This window comes from Vidua chalybeata, chromosome 6 (genome assembly GCF_026979565.1).
Source record: "Vidua chalybeata isolate OUT-0048 chromosome 6, bVidCha1 merged haplotype, whole genome shotgun sequence".
NCBI lineage: Eukaryota > Metazoa > Chordata > Aves > Passeriformes > Viduidae > Vidua > Vidua chalybeata.
Genome location: NC_071535.1, coordinates 38848742 through 38868964, shown reverse-complemented (window position 1 = coordinate 38868964; position 20223 = coordinate 38848742). Strand labels below are relative to the sequence as shown.

The following is a 20223-nucleotide window of genomic DNA, read 5'->3' as shown; positions in this document are numbered from 1 at the left end:
GTGCAAATTCTCTTAAGGAGAATTGCCAGCTTGCTTGATGAGATGCAAGCAATATAGATAAGAGGGGATGCATTTGAAAAGGATCTTAATGTCTTCTTGTTTCCCTGAGGGAAAACTGGACTCTACCATCAAAGACAAATGCTTACTAGGCACATTTCTCTATTAATTGTTAGATGATCAGACAAAGAAATAAAATATAGGACGGTAAGACATCAAGGAGCCATCATGACTCTATTGGAGGTGGAAGCTTTTGGGCAGGCATCTGTTCTTTTATTGTTTGTGCTTGTTGCAAATTAATTGATTTCCTTTTGAAGTCTAAAACTTGTGGCTGAAAAATTCCCTTTCCTATATGATGTTTGCATTGTTCTCAATGTAAGTGGATGCCTTGGGCACTTGACTGGCTCCTATTAGGATGGTCATCTTCACTTACCTACAGCTGAGCCCTGCTCCAATTCCCATAGCTGATAGGTCTGTGGAACTCAGCATGCTAAGCATTGCCCCTTTTAAAAGGAATGTTTGCAGTAGGAATGAACATGAATGGGAAATTACATTTCTTCTTATTTTATACATCTGGAATAAAGAAAAAATTATTGCCTTTTGAAGGTTCAGCCTTCAGAGAGCATACACCTCTTAGAGGCTTTCTCAGTTAATGTTGAATCTAAGATCCTTTCAGTGCTTAGTGTATGCTGAACTACTCTTAGTAGCATATTGTGCATCCATTCATAAAAATAATTTTGCCCATTTCCTATTTACAGCTTGCTTGTACATTGAAGAACAAGCAAAAGAAATGGTTGAAAATACCAGGTTGCTCTGCATACTGTTTCTACAGCATTAGCCCAGTTTGAGATAGTTAGCTCATCCACTTCAAAGGCTGTGCCTTCGAGGTAGCCTGGAACAGAGATTTGCTGAGACTTGTCAAATTCACATTCAGAATTTAATATATTTACTGTCTTCAAAGATCATCCCCCAGACTAGGCTGTCCCATGAAATACTTGAGGGTTAGAAATGTATAAGAACCTGTTGCATCTCCATTAGTCCTTAGTAATCATTTTGACTGAATTCAAATTCTTTCAGAACTGGTTGAGAGAATCTGGTGTATTCTTGCAGCTGAGAGTCTTATCCTTGGTTTGTCAAATAGATTCGTTCTGTGTTTTGGACTTCCTGGAGCTTGGATTGTAGTAAATCTAGAATAAGTAAATGTAAAACCCATTGATTCTGACAGATCCTTTCTACAAGTATAGATTAATCCAGTATCAGCTACAGTTCCAAATGGTTTCATAAAGAGATAATTACTTTTCAAAGGCACTCATGCTTTGAGATGCGAGTACTAATCTAGGGGGAATTTTATACCAGGGACTAATCACTCCCTCAAACTGAGTCACAAATTAGCTAAGGGGTTTCTCCAGCTTCCTCAAGCTTATCTGTAAGCATCAAATTAAATTTTTCTCTTATTACAAGGGGACCTGCCAGAGACTAACAAATTAAGGGTAAAGGATCTAGCCTAGAAAAAAATTTGAACTCTGGTTTCTGTTAAATACATGGAAAAGAAATTCCCAAACTATGTAGATATTTCATGTTCCCGAAAGATGTACTTCATGTAGCTCTAGAGTATTAGTTGTTCTTCTGAAAGTTTGATAGTAATAGTCTGAAGTTAGCCTGCTTTTCACTGAGGGGGTACTGGAGTGCCAAGGGAAGTGGTTTTGCACCCCTTTTTTCCCTTTCAGTCTCAACTCAGACATTGGCTTGCATGGCTTGATTCATAAATGAGCAATAGTTGACTGGCAAAGGTTCATTTCTCCATATGCCAAGATACGTTGGATCCTCAGAGGAGGTTGAGACTGATGGATAAATATCTGTCACATGTAGGTGGCCTATAAGAAAAGATTTGAGGATTTTTTTATTTAAGTCTTTGTTAAGACTTTCTTTCCCCCCCCCTCCCCCCCTTAAACTCTTTTGTCATGTGCTGAGTGGAGGTGGATGGAGTTCAGGGTGGTGGAGAGAAAAGGGGGGCTGCTGAAAGCATTTATCTTCATTTCTGCCATCATCCAGTGTTTATTACGCAGTGATAGACAGATGCAGGAAAGCTGCCAATCAAACCTACATTCACTGCATTTCAATTGGCCCTTGCTTTGGATTTTAGCATTTTGAAATCTACATCATCTCTGCAGAAAAAGGTCATTCTGTTTGTAAGCCCGAGACCCTTGGGTACCCACCACAGTCACTTGTGATCCCATCAAACAGTAGAAGACCCAGGAATCAGGACTGTCAGGTGCTTGGTGAGAACAGCTCCTTGTAAGAGCTGATCTGTTGCTGCCCAAATTTAGGAAGCTAAAGTGTGTTGTTTGCCTCTAGGTTACATATACTACAACTTGACAAGCCACAGCACCTTCTCCTCTCATCCAGACTGAAATCCTGACTGGGCAAAGCCAGCTGAGAATGAGTTCTCATGCTGCACGGAATAAAAAAAGCTCTGTAGTGAGGATTTTAACTTTCCTGAGTCTTCCAGCTGTGGTCTAAAATGTTTCCCATAAGCCAAAGAGGACATTACAGGTTAGGATAGCATATTTCTGTGCTGGGGGTATTTTCCTCCCTTAATTCATTGTCTGAAATGTTTACATGCTTTTAATCATCTTTACTGTAGGACTGTGCATGCGTGTATTTGGGAGGCGTCTGGCAGCACTTGTGATACAAATGTTATTCCACTTTGTTATATGTATATGGATATAATTTAATAATTGCACTCCTCAATTACATAATTAGAAATAGAGATAATTACTTAATAAAAGATGTAAATCATGGATTTCTGTTTGCTGTTAGTTACACTGGTTTGAAGCCTTCGAGAAATGGACCAAATTTTTCTGAATGTGACCTTTCACACTAGAGCTGTGTTGCCTGTGTCCTAATCTTCTTGATAAAGGTATCTGTTACCTGAAGCATTAGCATTACTTGATAGCTTGTGCTGGCTCTGAAATTTGTGTGGGGCTGTCCTGTAGATGGGCAGTACTGCTTTTTTCCATTGTTAATTTCTCTGCATATGATGTGACTGCCTTTGGAGGTGAAGAGGATAGAAGGTTCAAATGAAAACCATAACTTGAAGGCTAGTTATGGTGTTCATTTAAACCTTGCATCCTCTTTACCTTAAGGGAAAGGGATGCAAAGATGAGAAATTTTACAGGAAAATAAAATCAAATCTGCTTGCCAGCTTTTTATGGTACTTTTAGCAGTAGGTGCAGCAGATGTATGAGCCAGATGAACTTACTGTTTGTAAGTTAGTTAGTGATTTTGCTAAGCTTCTCTGATGTAGAGGGAGAGCATGATTGTTCTCCTAAGGTATGTTTTTCTCCATTTTTTATATTACTTGTTACACCTATGAAGGTTGTTCTCATTGCAAAACAGATGATGTAACTTTGTAACCATCATCTGTGATAAGATCAATATTCTGGAATTATGTACCCTCAGTAGAACTTCTTTTGCCTGTCTTCACAGAGTGTTTCCTTGCCTGACTCAGTCCTATAAGGCAGCTGCTACCTTGCTTGTGATGTGAGTTACTGTTTCCCTGCAGGAAGTCCCTCTGCTTTTGTAGAGCACCTGTTTTTCTCTTCCCTTCCTGAGGGCTGAAGGCAAGACAGCAGAAGAGCTGCCTTTGTGTACCAAATCCAGGCTTGCAGTGCGAACACTTTTAAAGATGAAGCAACGTAAAATTGAATTGTCCTACTTCTGGTTGCCAAGTGTAATTTCATTAGTTCATTGAATCTGTTTTCTCCAGTGCATATCTTCTCTTCAGAGAAGCCCTTTGTTTTGAGAGATATAGAGAACAAGGCCTTGGGCATATGTTACAGCAATGGAAGTGTTTTTAATTCTGCTCTCCAAGTGATCCATGCACATCTGACAGAGGCAGGTACAGAGATGGAGCAGATGTACAATGGAGGTTGGCTGATTGCTAGAGGCCTGACAGAGTTGAGTGCACAGTGTAAAGCTATCTGCTCAGAAGTCTTTTTCTTGATGTATTTCTGAGGTTTCCCTAGAAGCAAAAGTCAGGACTCAAGCAGTTTTCTTGGTGTATTTATTTATCAGCACCAGTTTGGAATTTGCTTACTTACTTTGTCCTACCCATGTTGTTCTTTGCTTTGCTGAGAAAGCAAAAAACCTGTTGGTGTGTTTGTGTATTCAGGCATTTTGGGTTTCTTTCTTTCTGTCTTTTCCCATGCCTGACTGGTCTTTTGGGATTTGATAAGAAAAGTAACTATCCAGCCACCCTACTCTCTCCATCTTCCTCCACACACCAGTTTAACTTACTAGCAGTTCGCAAGCTCTTAACTCTGCACAGGTGTCTGACAGAGTTGTCAAAGTCTCTTCTATTACTGCTGCTGTGGCAGCAAAGTCCTGAGCCAGCCCTTCCAGGAGAGTGAAGGCACTGACTTTGCTGTTTACTTCCCACTGGAGACAGTGCAGAGATGCTGAAATCCAGACTGCGTAGACACTGGAGCCTTTGCTTTTAGTCATTTGTGCTTGGGAGTGATCTTGCTTTGCTCTCCTTTACCAAATTCTATTACGCTGAATTTCTCTGGTTGCCAGGATGTGTGTGTAGTACATGGGCTGCCTGTCCATGAAGGCCTTAGAGACTGCAAATAGCATGACATTTTTGACTGTAGTACTACTATGGATGAACTGTCTCTTGTCTCCATTTGTCTCCCTGGGAATCCCATTTAACGCATCTCAGCTTTCTCAAATGTGTGCTGAGTAACCAGTGGCTGTTTCTTTGTGCCAGGAAATATAGGGTTTTTATGATAGTTTCTGAAGAATTATGCTTAGCCCTCTGATTTTAGGCTGCTGCCCAAATCCTTGTGCAGTTAGCAAGGGTCATGGTGTTTGCCTGGAGTCAGGGCAGCCCTTGCCTGCTGTAGGCTGGGCCACACAAAGCAAGGGCCAGCTCCTAGGAGCAGGAGCAGTGATTATGTCCACAGAGGTGTGTAATTTCCCAGGGCAATGCTTTTCCTCAGTTTGTATTCTGATATGCCTTTATAGCTGTACTAGACAATTTTGGGTCTGTGAAAATACAGAAATTCACCACTGTTGATAAGTAGAATGCATTTGCACCAAATGAATTGATTAGGATTTCTGCATTGTGTTCCTGGGTAAGTCTTATTTCTTATCATCTTTATTTTCTTTCAGAAATGTGTTGCAGGGAGATGCTTTCCTGTTAATTTCCTGTACTCTGTGGCTTACTGAGGATGTGATGCCATTTCTGTAAATAAGGTTTCTTTAAGAATCTAGAGTTTTGAGTATTGGTTTTTGAAAGGTTTTCTATGGTTTTGCCTCCCCAGCTTTTTTTATGTAGAAGTTACATTTTCTTGTAGAAGTTAAAATGCTAATTATTTCCTCCTTTTCTGTAGGTGCTGTGATTGGGGATGGACAGTCAGCTGTGGCCAGCAACATTGCCAACACCACCTACCGGCTCCAGTGGTGGGACTTCACTAAGTTTGATCTGCCTGAAATCAGCAATGGTAAGTTGGAAAAGACACCAGTGCCTTATTTTAAGTGTATGCTAACCAGAGCTAGGATAAGCTTTAGGATCTTTCAAAGGCAGCTGTATGTTGCAGGTCTTGTTTGTCATGTTGCATTGGGAACTGTAAAATGCTTAGTCTTTTGAGGAAGTTGACTAAAAGCTTGTAGAGCTGTTCCCACTCTACCTACCTTATGTATTCTTGCAATCAGCAAATCCATGTGTAAATAGGGCTTGTTTTTTGTGCAGCTTTTCATGGGCATGTACCGTTCTCTTAGAATTCTGTATTCAATGTCTTCACTCTTTTACTAACAAGTTTCTAGAGAAATATTGTCTTTATACCTTTAAATTAGAACCTGCTAATGAACTGTATGTGATTTCTCTACGTTACTGACATTAGACATTAGTGTGTGTTAAAGTGCTACAATACATTTGAGGAATCAGGACCCTAGTCTGTTGCTTATCATAGTGTTACAAGCCCAGGGAAGTAGATGTACCTTCTAGTCATTTGCAAAAGCAGTGATTAGTCCCGTTTCTCAGGCAAAAGCTATTTTTGAATCGGGAATCTGAGCAATACTGCTGATTTCCTTTATTTTCTCATTCATTTTGTGAAAATTAAACCACAGTTTCACATGTGTTCTATGGCATAAGATAGCTCTCACGTTGGAAAAGACTTCCTTATGCAGGCACAAGCATGTTTGATACTTCTGGTCAGCTGATGAAAGAATGACATTTTCAGGGCTAAAACTAACTTGACTAGAAAGGCTATTTTTAACCCAGGATGCAATCCTGATATAGCTTGTTGCACAGCTGCAGAAATGTTTGTGGCAGCCTGGGATGAAGATAGGAGGTAGATATTCATGAATGTTTCTTTGTGCAAGTGATTTTTAGGTTAGGTCATCTCTGTGCATATATGCAACTCACTGCTTGATTTCTCAGCAAAAGCAGATTGGGTTCTACTTTAAGGGATTGACTTTCCTAGGGAGAGCAGGGATTCTGTTTTCAGAAAGACTTCTGCTTTCACAGGTAGTCACTAAAATGAATTGAGAAGAACTCTCACAACCCCAGATCTGTGTGTTCTGCATTTCCAGAAATTGCATATCTGACAATAGATGTCTCTGTGGGGTAGTGTCCTGCTGCTTAAAGTACCCACAAAAGGAGAATGTATGGTGACACTGCAGTAGGAGAGATGCAGAGAATCAAAATCACAGAATCAAAGAATAGTTTTGTCTGGAATGGAGTTTTAAACATTGTCTCATTCACCTCCCCTTCTGTGAACAGAAATATCTTTCAATAGATCAGGTTGTTCAAAGCTTCATCCAGTCTGGCTGTCATGGTTTAGCCCCATGCAGCCACTTCCTCACTTCCTTCCTACCCCCTCAGGGATAAGGTGGACAAGCAGGAAAAGGTAAAACTAGAGGGTTGAACTGAAAACAGTTTAATAATTGAAATAAAGTTAATAATAACAATAGCAATAGCAGTAATGAAAAGAGAGGGTGAGGAGGGGAGAGAGGAGAAGTGGGGTGGGAAATAAAGCCCAAGAAACACAAGTGATGCACAACTCACCACTCACCGACTAATGCCCATCCCATTCCCAAACAGTGATTGGCCCCTTCCGGCAGACTCCCCCAGTTTATACACTAGGTGAGATGTTTTGTGGTGTGGAAGATCCCTTTAAACAGTTTAGATTACCCATCTGGACCATGTTGCCTCCCAGTTCCTTGTAAGGGTTGGTGCTCAAGGCAAAGTTTTGCCACATGGTGGCAATATTTTTGGAGGTCCTGCTAGATTCTGGAAGAGAATAAAGATGAAGTCAGAGGAGGAAGCAACTTAAATTCTTTGGGACTTCTCTGCGAGGTGTAGAGTGGTTGAAGAGTGCTTCAGCTGCTCATAGCTTTTTTTTTTTTTTTGCCTCATCTGGCTGCTGAGGAGAAGGCTGTTAATTAAAAAGAAACAAAAATCCCAAAAACATAAGATGTTTGTTTATAATTTATAAAATTCCATAGAAATTAGGAACCATCTGCTGCTTAATACATCAGTGTTTCAGTCTTCTCTTTTTCACCTACAAGGATGCTTTTATTCTGAAAAAGCTTCCAATTATCTGGAAATTGGGTGTGGTTTCTGTTGTCATTGTGTCCTTCTCGTGGGCCCCATTCCAGCTACAAGTCTATCCCCAGCCCTTCTGACTCCCTATGCTGTGCTTCATTGTTCTTGGCTTGTCCATTTTGTCTTACATTTGGAAATGTTAATTTTTGCTCTTCTTTTATATGCTGAGCACAATCCTGGCATTTCTATCTCCTTCTGCCGGGGTGTAGTAGGGATGTATGAAGATGTAGCAGCTGTGTTTATACTAAACCAGGTATTTGCCAGGCTTGTCTCGGCACAGAACAGCGGCAAGCTGCAAGTTTGCCAAGGTGCACGACTTGCATAGATAGGAGAGCATGGTGCTAAGAACATCAGTGTTGTGGTTTCAATCCCCATACGGGCCATTCACTTCAGAGCTGGGCTTGATGATCCTGGTGGGTCCCTTCCAACTCAGAATGTTTGTGATTCTCATATTCTCAAAAGAGTAACAGTGGAGCAGTGGATTGGATGAGTTTTTTGTGATTCTTCATCATATTGGAAATAAACTATTTTGCCAGTAAGGTATGTGACCTCAGTAGCTCCTCTTTTTCCTCCCATTGTTTCCTGTAAATCAGAGGTGGTCCTGTGAGATAATCTGCTTACACAGAGGGGTCTATTGTACTTCCTGGTGCTTGCTTAAGCCACAACTGCTTTGGAGTTCAGGCAGATGAAATGATGCAGCTGAAGTTTGGGACTGCCTGCCAGCTCCTTTCTCCATCAAAGCAATGACTCTGTGGCCAACCTCCATCTCTGAGCAGCTCTTCTTCCTGTAACAATTAAACAAAGAAAAGATAGCTTGGAAGTAGGATGTTTTCCACTGAAGCGGATGCATCTGAGTAAGTGACAGCAGCGTGATTAGTGCAGTCCTGTAATCTCAGTGTCTGGGCCCCAGCACCCTTAGAAGCCTTGGGCTCAGGATGTGGCTCTGCAGCAGCGACCTCCCTGAGGCTCAGTCCAGCAACAAAAGCGGATCCTGGCAGTCCTGGGAAAATGGCTGTGCAGGGACTTGTAGAATTTTAGTCTCAGCCCTGTCTTTCTCTGTTAATTGCAAAATGGAAAAAGATAGCTTCAGTTTTCTCCTCTCCTTTTGCCAGTTTTGCTTTTAATAGCTCTGAAATAAACATGACCCGGTCTTATATTGAAATTGTCAGTCATATCAGCATTGGGGCGGAGAATTTATTTGACAGCAGAGACACTGCTATTTCTGCATTTCTTTAATATTCTTCTAGTGAGTGTTGCATATCCTTTAAATTCCTGCAACTACTAATTGAAAAGAGTGTAGAATATGGGCTTTTCATAATAAAATATTTGAAGGCTTTCTCTCTTGTTTATATTTTTTAATGTAGTTTCTCTCATGCTACTCACTGCTCATCATTTCAGTTTCCTGCCAATTTTTAATGTTGAACTGGTCTTGTTTAGGAATCTGGAGTTCATCCTGTTCTAACACTGCTTGGGTCTTGAGCAAGGCGATTTGATCAGCAGTTACTGATTCACAGTGGAATGCAGGGTAACTTAGTAGAAGAAAAAAGAAATACGAAACAAAATTTTAAATAGGAGCAGCTGTTAAGAGAGTGCCATCTCTAAGGGTGGCTAGGAGTGGATGGTGTATCCAGCACAGTGTTCCTTTGGCAGACAGTGCTACTGCTGCTGGCATTCCAGGCCTTCCCCAGCTTCAAGCATAATTAATGTCCAAGTTGGCACAACAGCTTGATTAATTTGTTCTCAGATGTTTCTTTTGATCTGTTTTGTCAGTTCTGTAGTTGCATTAACAACAAAAGAAAACAGGAGATGAAAGGACAGTCTTCTTGCAGTAGTTTTCCAAAAATAACAAAAATTTTCCCCCTAAAATATTCCTTATTGGCTTCATCTTCATAGATCAGGCTGCAGGTTCAAAGAAATCAAATAGCCTCTGGCTTTGTCGAATGCATGGGTATGTTTATCTTCCTCATCTCTTGAGAACCTTGTAAATGCTGTCCTTAAAATGAAACCTTGCTGAGATTTCCACCTGTCACATTTAGACTACTTCTGCTTGCACAGCAGGCTCTCTTGGTTCTAGATCTAGGCGCTACCTGAGTCCTCATCCTTTGTAAATGAGGGCAAAGCAGAGAGACATAATGCAAGTGAGTCAGGTAATGAAAGACTGAAATAAACAGCGCTCTTTCCTGCTAAGCACAACTTGCATCTGTAATGTTTTATGTTCCCAGCACACATCAAGGTGGAAAGATAGCTCTCTTTTGGCAGGAGGGCTCACGTATTATGTTTTGCTAAGAGACATTGAACATATGCAACAAACTTTAAGAACAGGATGATATCCATTCATGTTAGTCTTCATTGTGGGCTGCTCACTAGAAACCTCTGTGCTGTGCTGGAAAAGGAGCAGGTGGGGGGGGGGGGGGAATCCTGTAGGTAGAAAATGAGTGAACATGTGCTATATGATTGACTCTGAGTGACTGGTGATCCAAACGCAATATTGTTTTAAAAAGACATACAGTAAATCCTAGAAGAGGAAGAGAATAGAGACCTGGAAATGAAAAGAATAGCCATGGAACTGTGAGGATATGTACAAAACATGGCAATATCCCCAAATCTGTAAATGGTACAGAATATAAACATTTCTTACCATGCAAAAATTAAAATGTGGGATTTTATCTTAGCAATGTCCAAGTCTGCATTGGATTACAAAACAAAACCAAACTTCAAAAGCTGAGAAGGCATTGAGTAACCAGTGACTGTTCCTTTGTACCAGGAAATACAGGTTCTTTATGATAGTTTCTGAGGAATTATGCTTAGCCTTCTGATTTTAGGCTGCTGCTCAAATCCTTAGGGATTACAGACTGTGATTTTTCAGTTGTTACAGAGAAATCAGTATCTTTCCTCTCTAAAACTTTCTGTATCTCTTTGAAAAGCAGGAGTTCATTAGTACAGAATGGTCCCTGGGCTAAATAGGTCCTGTTTAGGATCTGTCCCTGGACGTGCTGGAGCACATCCACAGGAGGGCCACGAATATGATCAGAGGGCTGCAGAACCTCTACTATGCAGACAGGCTGAGAGAGCTGGTTTTGTTTAACCTGGAGAAGAGAAGGCTCCAGGCAGCCTTTCAGTACTTAAATGGATCTTAGCAAAAAAGGTGGAGAGAGATTTTTTGTTTGGGCAGATAATGATAGGACAAGGGAGAATGATTTTAACTAAAAGAGGGAAGATTTAGGTTGGATATTAGGAGAAAATTCTTTGCTTGGACGGTGGTGAGATACTGAAACAAATTGCCCAGAGAAGCGGTGGATGTCCCTTCCCTGGAAATTTTCAAGGCAATGTGTGATGGAACCCTGAGCAGCGTGATCTCAAAAAGGTGTCCGATTCCCTGGCAGGAGGGTTGAAACTGTGATCTTAAAGGTCCCTTCCAACTCAAATTATCCTGTGATTAAATGACACCCATACCTATGCTCTGACGAAGAAACTCTGTGATCTTGTGACTTCTAATATTGAGCATCAAATGACAGTATTTAAGAATATTGAGAAGCCTTGGCTATCTCATGGAAAATGCAACCAGACCCCAGAGATGCAGGACAAACTTTTGTATCTTGCAGAATAGGAATAAGAACGGTTCTTAGACCCCAAAAAATGGACTGGACTATGGTTTTTTTTTCCAATAATCAAAGTTTTTTTGCAGGGTTGGTGGTGGGGATATTTCATAGCTGTATCTTTAGCAAATGCTCTGAATGTGTGCTATGTTTATTTGCTGTTGTCTTTTTGCTTGGCTCTCTTTTAAGTAAAGTCTTGTGGCTGTGAGAATCCCAATACTTACCTTTTTAGTGTATTCCCATTCCCCCACTTTTTTCTCCCAATTTTTTAGATCACTGCTGATTAGAGTACCACTACAAAGGAATTGATGAGAAAAGGACCCCTTATCCAAGTAGACCAGCTCCCTGCTGCCTTAGGGAAGCACATACACTAGTTCCTAAATTTCTGTCCTCTAATGGGTTAAATTCTTTGCTCCTTCCATGTCTATTGAAAAGACTGTTCTAGTATCTTGCTATTTTTGTTGAAACCTTTTAATCTCCAAACTTAAAACGCTTCTTTTACCCACTTACCTGAACAGTAGTCGGTTTTCAACATTATTTGTGGAAAACTGATGTTTTTCTGGCACTTACTTTCTGTAGTTTTTGAAAATACAGTATACAATTCTATTTCCTCCTCTCCCTTTTTTTGGGAGGGTTGGTGTTGGTGTTTTGTGTTTGAACATAAAATTCATGTTTCACTTTCCCCAGTCATTTTCTTTGCTGGACATCTTATCATTTAGGGTTTAATCGCTCTTGAACATGGCTGTCCCGAACTGTGCCCAGGGGTCCTGCATGTGGTCTCAGCACAAGGCTGTGTATCAGCACTGATATTTCTTCAGGAATTGTGCTCCCTAGTGCAGTTTAGGATTGCTGTCACTTTCACTGTTAACAGTGGGTAATGCCTCAATTTTTGCTACAATAACCAAAGTTGATTCTCTCATGTTTTCAAGTTCCTGGGTGAAGCAGAAGTATATAAATGTCAACACAACCTAGAGCTCCACTGTCAACACAACCTAGAGCTCTTAGAGTATAAATAGGACTGGTTTTGGAATGAGTTACTCAGCAGGAATCCTCCCAGTTTGACTGGGATTACAATGATACAACCTGTTGTCGTGTATCCTTTGGTGGTTCACAGCACATACTGCAGTTCTTGTGTTGCTCATCTTCTCTTGTGGTGACATAATGAATACTTAAATAAAGCCTAGATTTTTTTTTTTTTTTTAAGAGCGCATTTTAATTCTATCCCTTTTTTAAAAGTTAAGCAGTATAGTCTTTGATCTTAATTCCCTTGTCTTTCTGTTCAACTAGCTTCAGACTAAGCACTCAGGAATTTTGTCATCTTTTGAACCAACTATTCTTTAAGGCCCATGTACATTTCATGTACTGGTATTCCAGCCTTGATAGTGACTACAATTATTTACCTTTTTCTGTTCAGCACCTTTCTGTTTATAGGCTGAAAATTACTGGTTTTAGCAGCTTCAAGACTGAAAAATTGGTGGAATAGATTTAGGGTACAGGTGTAGGTGGTTTGGTACAGAATGTAATGATATAGTCCACTTCTAATCCTCATCATCTTTTTCGTCAGAGTTTCCTAAATGGAACAGTAGATGGAAGTTGATACTTAACCACAGAGGAAGGTAGTTCCCAGGAGAAAGGTCTTTGAGACCAGAAGAATTAAAGATGAGGTTTGGTGAATGCTTTAAATCAGCAATGCTGTATGAAGGGCAGTCCTGTCTGCTTCCCTCTCATGAGTACTTTTTGTGCTGCTGCAGGCATCTATGCAGCCAGAGGGTGTACTGGGTTGGGAAACTGTTCTGGTTAAAAAATTACCTAGACAACTCATAGCAGTTCCTTGATGCAGCTTTCTTCTACACAGGTGTTGGAAACAAAGGGTAGGAATTGTTGAAGTATTGTGTTACAGCCTTAATTTTATTTACAAGTTTGGACTTCCAGAAATATGCACAAAGCATTCTTGGTGCTGTTATTTGTTAAACTAATAAGGAATCTAGACTAAGAAGTGCCTTCATAAACTTGCTTGCAATTGTAGCTGAACATATTAAGGCCTCTTCTGGGCTAGGCATAGTCTTGATGGTTTTTTCAGAAATTATTTGAAGATCATTTCTGGACTGTAGAAATTGACAGTGTTCTACATAGTGCTGTAGCTTCAAACATGTGAGATGGGGTGTTCCATCTTCTAGCATGTAAACTTTCTATATTGTAAACATGGGCCTTATTTCTATTATTTTTTAATATCTCTATACTCTTGAGTTTGAAAATACTAGAATCTGAAATTTCCCTATCCCAAAAATAGTGTATGCAGCTTTAGCTTCAAACCTCCTGAAAAACTGAAGCACATTTAGGTTAGGCTGGTAGAGTGGACATCACTCCAGCCGTGTCTCGACAAGGTGCCGCTGAACTGTTGGTGTAGATGGTGCTTAGAGGCCTTGGAACCTCATTGTACTAGAGCTTGTAGTCTTCATATGCAAGGTACAAAGGGGAAAACACTTGGATGAGGTCACCCAGCAACTTACCAGCAGGGATTAAAATAAAACTATTGTTTTGTGGATTGCTACTCTCTAGTCTGCTGTACAGTTACTTCACTGATATGCACGAGTGTCTCAAATACTGGAGTAATTAATTGGAGGACTGGCTGGAGAAGTCTCTGCCCTCTCTCACTGACTTTATCCAAGATGAGTGTAGAAATCAGTTGTCAGGAATGAATGTCTTTATCTGCAGGGAGGAGTTTTTCACTCATCTCCTGTTTATTGGAGATGAGAAGAGCGGGAACTAGGTGCTCCATGAGAGAAGGGAAAATGAATTATGGTGTACTGTTTCTAATGAGAATGCTGCTGGAGTTTGTCAGTGTCATGATTTGAGACTTGTTTAAACTACGCTGTCCTTTGCAAAGGATGCTGTTATGCTTAACAAAGGGAGGGGTTTGATAAAGAGCAATTGCTATTATTTCTTGGCTGAAGGTTTCAGGAGGTGAGTAAATTTAATTTCCTGGCCTCGTTGCAGTGTCTTATCTCCGTTTTGGAGCAAGTTATACATTAATCAGGGTATTAACATTTCATAAACTTTTGGAGGAAGCTAAATGTCTTGAGTGCCTTTTGCATGTACTGTCCATTGTCCAGCATTAGGTTTAAATCTTACTGTATTCTGTTCTACCGTAGTACTATAATCACTATTCATTTCTTTCTTTGCAGCCTCTGTGAATGTGCTTGTTCAAAACTGCAAGATTTACAATGATGCTAGCTGTGATATCTCTGCTGATGGGCAGCTGCTGGCAGCTTTCATTCCCAGCAGTCAGAGAGGCTTCCCTGATGAAGGAATATTGGCTGTATATTCTCTGGCACCCCACAACTTGGGCGAGATGCTTTACACAAAGCGATTTGGTAAGCATACAGCAGGAAGTCAGGGTGGGTGAGGTTGTGAGAACCTCAGAACTTCAGCCATCAGTAAGAAGTGCAATAGCTTGAGCATCAGTAATTGTAGCAACTGGAAACATTGAATTGGCCATCTAGCCAGCCACAGACAGTACTGCTGGGGAGAGGCTTGTGATATGGTCTGGACAATACATACAGTGCTGGTATGGGGGAGCTGCTAAAGGATAGTTTTTAATTCCTTAAAGGACTTAATTGTCTTAGTGAGAGACCACCTGCAACAAGGAAATGTCTTATAAAATTTGTAACTTGTGCAGGTCTCCTTATTCTCTACCCCTTATAAGAATGAGATTAATATGGCATACATTATGTGAATTAAAAAGCGGTGAGGATGAAACATAAAACAGGATGTCAACCCATGAGAGAAATAACCCCTCTTCTCTTCATAGGACCTAATGCCATTTCTGTGAGCCTGTCTCCAATGGGTAGATATGTTATGGTGGGACTGGCTTCCCGACGTATCCTGTTGCACCCCACTACAGAACACATGGTTGCTCAAGTTTTCAGGCTGCAACAGCCCCATGGTGGAGAAACCTCTATGAGGGTGAGTATATGTGTATTCTGTTTGTGTGTTTGGCTCCAGCCTAGTAGTTAGTTGCTGGGTTCTGACAACAAAGAGATAGCATGCTCCAGACCCACTGAATAATAAACATATGAAGGAATTTATGGCAGAGGTATGCAAACATGGCAGAAGAACGTAAATACAAAAGAGCTGTGAAACTTTTCTCTTGTTTCAAATATGATGATGAACAAATACATTCAATGTAGTGTAATACATTCCTAGGGCTAGACATCATTCAGAGTACCTAGTAGGTCTTTTGTACCTTTTCAAGTGATATGCATCTTGCTTGTGGTACTACAGTTGACTTTGCTGAGGCAGCATATCAGCTGAGGCTTCAGGATTATTTTCTATCATTCCTAAAAGCAACTCTAGAACAGCAGCCACCAGCATTTTCAGGAAGCATAGGGGCCAAGCTTCGTATTGTACCTGCAAACTGAAGTTGGCTGTGCTTTTCCCAAACAGGCTTTGCTGGCTATTTATAAGTTAGTTCTTAATGTATATGTAAGGATATTTTGGCAATGGAATTATCTTCATGTTCTGCTTTGTGTGGCAGCTAAACCACTATCCACTCTGACTCATTTAGTACATGAAGGAAAACCTTCATCTTTTCACTAACTGGGCAGAGTTGAGAACATGTGTGTCTTGCTTTCTTAATGAGTGAAGCATAACAGCTGTTTAGTGATAGTTCTAGGTAGTAAAAGCCATGTCCAGTTCATAATGCACAAAGAGAGTTAAGGAGTCAGAAATAAGTAATTTCTAAAGCTGAAATATGGGTTGGATTCAAGTTCTAGACCATGTATTCAGGTGACTTGTTTTAGGAGATGAAAAATAAATCTTCACAATTTTCACTTTGAGGGATAACTTTACTGTAGTGGAACTCATTCCATGAGAAATCTTTTTTTCTTGTTGTTTTCTTTTCTAAAATATTTTTCTTTTTTTCTCAAAGGCCTCTCTGATTATTGTTACTTTTGGCCATATGCTGTTTTCCCAGTGTACAAGGGTTGCAGTGAGGCATTTATCTATTGACCTGACACTGGGGACAGACTTGTCCCTGGGAGAAATTTCTTGATTCACCTTTGGATTCTGTAGTTGCTTTTCAGACAGTTCATGATTCAGAGAGAGTCACTTTATCAGCTGATCTAAAACTCTTGTTTATTGTCATCATCTGCTCTTTATCATCAGGCAAGGGAAGATAAATGATGAAGCTATTCTTTGGTGCACCAGTCAGCACTTTTTCAGATGTGGTTCTGAGCCACCATTCTGGTACAAGCCCCTCAAAGTAAGAGACAGAAATTAAAATGCATTTAAGAAAAAAAGTACAATTTGGCTTACAGGTACAATTGGTGAAAGCTGCATGGATATAAGATCACAAAGTACATGGATTTACCATCCTGTAAGATCATTTTAAAATTCTAGTTTGCCCTAGTACTGTTTCTTTTTCATCTATTTTAAGATCCTAGTGAAATGCATATTTTTTTTCTGCCAGAAACTGGAGTAGCCCTTCCCACAGTCTTTTTACCGTATCATAAGTTAAGACAGAGAAGTCCTATTAGTGAAAATCACATGTCTTCCTCTCATCTCTCCATTACATTTGCTCTAAACTCCAGTTGCTATGGCTCTAGCCCTTGTCTTTTGGAAACATTTTTCTATAACCGGCTAAATCAGCAAGCTCACTGTCTAAATGTTTAATTTATATTTTTTTGTCTCCATGTCTTCAAATGCTTGTACCCCTGCTCTTAGTCACCATTTAGTGAAGTAATGCTTTGTATTCTTTAATCCTCTGTGGTAATTTAATCTTCCAACTTTCATTTTTTTTTTCTTTTGAATTCTCTCCAAAGAAACCTTTTTTCTTTTTCCTTTCCCTTTTCCCTTTTCCCTTTTCCCTTTTCCCTTTTCCCTTTTCCCTTTTCCCTTTTCCTTTTTTCTTTTTTTTTCCCTTTGTTCTTGGATGTGTTTAAATCTACCTAATGTGATCAGCACAGTTTTACCAGAAGCCCACAGGGGGTAGTTTTTTTTTCTTTTGGACAACAGCCTTTATGAAGTCGGAAACCATTGAGGGATGGGCTAGGTTTCAGGGGGGTTTGCTGTTTTGGTGCACTGAAAATTTTATACCATTTTTTCCTACTCTTGCTTCTCAGACTTGCTCCACATCACTGCACTTCTGTCTTTCTCATCTGCTGTAGTTCTGGATTTTTTTTATCTCCAGATGGATTGCATGTATTCTAAAGGTTGCTTTTTTCATCTTTCTTGCACATGTATTTATAGCTTCCAAAAACCTTTCCCCCACGTTTTAAAATCCATCCAGTCTAGCAGGATTTGCTAACTGTATTGCTGTTTTCCCCTATTCCAAATAATGTTTAAAGATGTTAAAAATATCTTATTTCTAACAGCTTTGGACTTGGAGCTTTATGCTTATGTGACAGGGTCACAGCTAGATCAGTTTGAATTAATTTGGTTAAAGAACCTTCCTGTTGAGTGATGTTGAGTATTGTTTCAACATTTTGGTGTGCTGCTGGTTGTCTTTGTACAGTCCTTAGGACCAAGCTTAGAAAGCATACGTTTGTCAATTTCGCTAATACTGCTCCTCTGTCTAGTTGTAAAAATTAGTGCATGCACCACAGGTATTTCTTCTGCCTTGAGTTTTGCAGTAAGTCTCCCTCATAAGTTTGTAACACTTTTCAAGATATGCAAAATGAAAATAGAGTTTTAAGTAGGAAACTTCATCATATTCTTAGCACACTGTCCTTACCATGGCTGATATATTCATATTCAGTTGAGTAAAAATCTGTTTATAGCTTGGCCAGCATGCAGTACAAAAAAGTTTAGGAAACCTGGTGAAACTGTATTCTGTAATATCTAATTTAATATGCACCTTAGAGAGAATCAGAAAGCATTTTTGTTGCCTCTCTGCCAACAGCTTGTAATACAAAGCACTTGTTACTCAAACTCTTAATTAAAAATGAGTCAGAGCCATGTTTGAAGCAATATTTTGTGGATATTTTAATTATACCCTACTCTAAAACTCCCAAAAGAAATGCTGCATTACATTCTTTGAGAATTCTCATAAGTTGTTTGACAGTTCTTCCACCTTCCTGCCTGCCTCCCTGCTTTCTGCCCACCTCCCTGCCTCCCTCTTGGCTTTGGATTTGCAGTCAATGAACTGTAAGAGTAGGGCCTGGCAACATGACCTCCAAGCCACTGCTGACCAGTGCAATGCAGTGATTATTTGTGATTCAGATTAACCCTTCTTCCACATCCTTAACTAGCAGTCAATGTAATGCGGATTTCTATTGCTTGGAGAGTTTTTTCCATCTTGCTTTTAAAATAGAGGTTTGAAGATGCAATTAATTATTTTTATTACATAAAACTTTAATATATTTAATTGTACTGGAAATCCTCTGGCTGTTGATGTAATTTTCTGAGAACTACAGCAATTTTGGATTGCACTAAGGAGCACCTTGGTTGTGCAAGTGTACATTGTTTGTATGCATCTTGCTGCTGGTATTTCAGAGAGATTGGGTAGAGTTCACAACAGGTTAGGGCTGTCGTGATTTGACAGTTACGAATTTTGTTCAGAAATAAAGTAATGAATTTTCATCAAATGTGGTAGTTGTGAGGTAGAAGTTTATGCTTTTTCTGCTCACCCCCTTCAGATTGGCCTGATGAGCATTTCACATGGAAACCTGGCTTTGCTAAAGCACAATTTTTAAACTTCAGTCTGAAAAAAGCTTTCTAGTAGTTGACTTTTAACAGGAGGGGTATGCATGAACATCAAGTGTTTGTTGCTTGTGTTCTTGGGGGATTTTTTTGCAAATCTCTGAATTGTATCTGTAGCTGGAGAGAACAGGGAAAGAATTGCTTTTAGCAGATATTAGCTTGGGAGTGGTACAGATAGCAGTGATGCTGGGAATTGTTTGCAATTTGAGTTTCAGAGATAGAAAGTTTGGAGACAGGACTCCAAATGTGGAGTAAGGATAGGTTTTCTAGACTGTTTTGAAAACATAGGTGGAATTTGTCTCTAAATGAAATGTCTGTTTTCAAGCTGTTTGGTTTAGGGTGATTTTTGAATTCCATGTGCTTCCAAGCATTTATGGACGCTAAAGGACTTAGAAGAACATGAAATTAGAATCTTGTGTGGAGCTGAAGGTCCTTAAAAACATGGCAAAAGTAAGGGTCATATTGCACTGGATCTGATAGCAGTGGGTACTAGCAGCCAGAAGGTAGTTTTATTTCTAGCATTCACAAATGCTGATGCCCTTGCAATGTTTAATGTTTTTCATTCTACCCAGAGGACGATAACTTGGAAATACCAGCAAAACATGATTACTGGAATCCAAATTAAAATAAAGCCTTGAAAGTAGCTTTTAAGCTGAGGATACAAAAAGTGAGGTAGGTGATAGAAAAATTTGATTGACATGAAGCTGAAGAGCAAATCATACAATTAGTGGAGATAAAGTGACTTAACCAGTCCCCATCTCAAATGCTGCACTTGCTTTGAATGTGGAAAAAATCAGGCTGTGGAGATCCAGAATTAGTTCTTGACAAGACTGCTGCTATTTGGGAAACATTCTGATTAAGTGGTCGGTCAATAGCCTGGATGGAACAGAGTATTTGTACATTTCCATTGTAAACAGATGGAGAATTCCAAATACCACAGGAAGAAGGGCCTGAAACAGAAAGACTTGCAGAGTTTTAGCACAAAGCCAAGCTTTTTTTGTTCTAGCATATTAACTCTTAATGAGTACAATGCACAGTGAAAAGATGCACAGTTTTCCTGAGTGCTGTTGCATTCTGAGCTTCATTCAAGTGTTGGTAAAATGTATCCAGTGTGGTCTGCAAAGGTCACTCACTGACTCTCTGGGTGAGCTGTGCAAGCTCCTGCAGCCATAAGCAATCAAGCTTTAATCTTGAAAGCAAATAACCTGCACATGTGTTTCCCTGGGGTACAAGTTAGTTTTATCAGAATCCTTGGTAATGTGAAAATGAAATTGGTTAGGAGACTATGAGGAGATGACTTACTGCAACACAATACCT

The 20223-nt window shown here is 39.9% G+C and overlaps 1 protein-coding gene across 1 annotated transcript in view; it reads left to right on the top strand.

The window, feature by feature from the left end:
- The window catches only part of AMBRA1 (autophagy and beclin 1 regulator 1), a 126282-nt gene that overhangs the window by 70508 nt on the left and 35551 nt on the right, over positions 1-20223 (top strand). The window contains exons 12-14 of the mRNA XM_053945599.1: positions 5394-5504; positions 14391-14579; positions 15017-15171. Of these exons, the coding sequence (XP_053801574.1) occupies positions 5394-5504; positions 14391-14579; positions 15017-15171 (455 nt within the window). The remainder of the gene's footprint in view (positions 1-5393; positions 5505-14390; positions 14580-15016; positions 15172-20223) is intronic.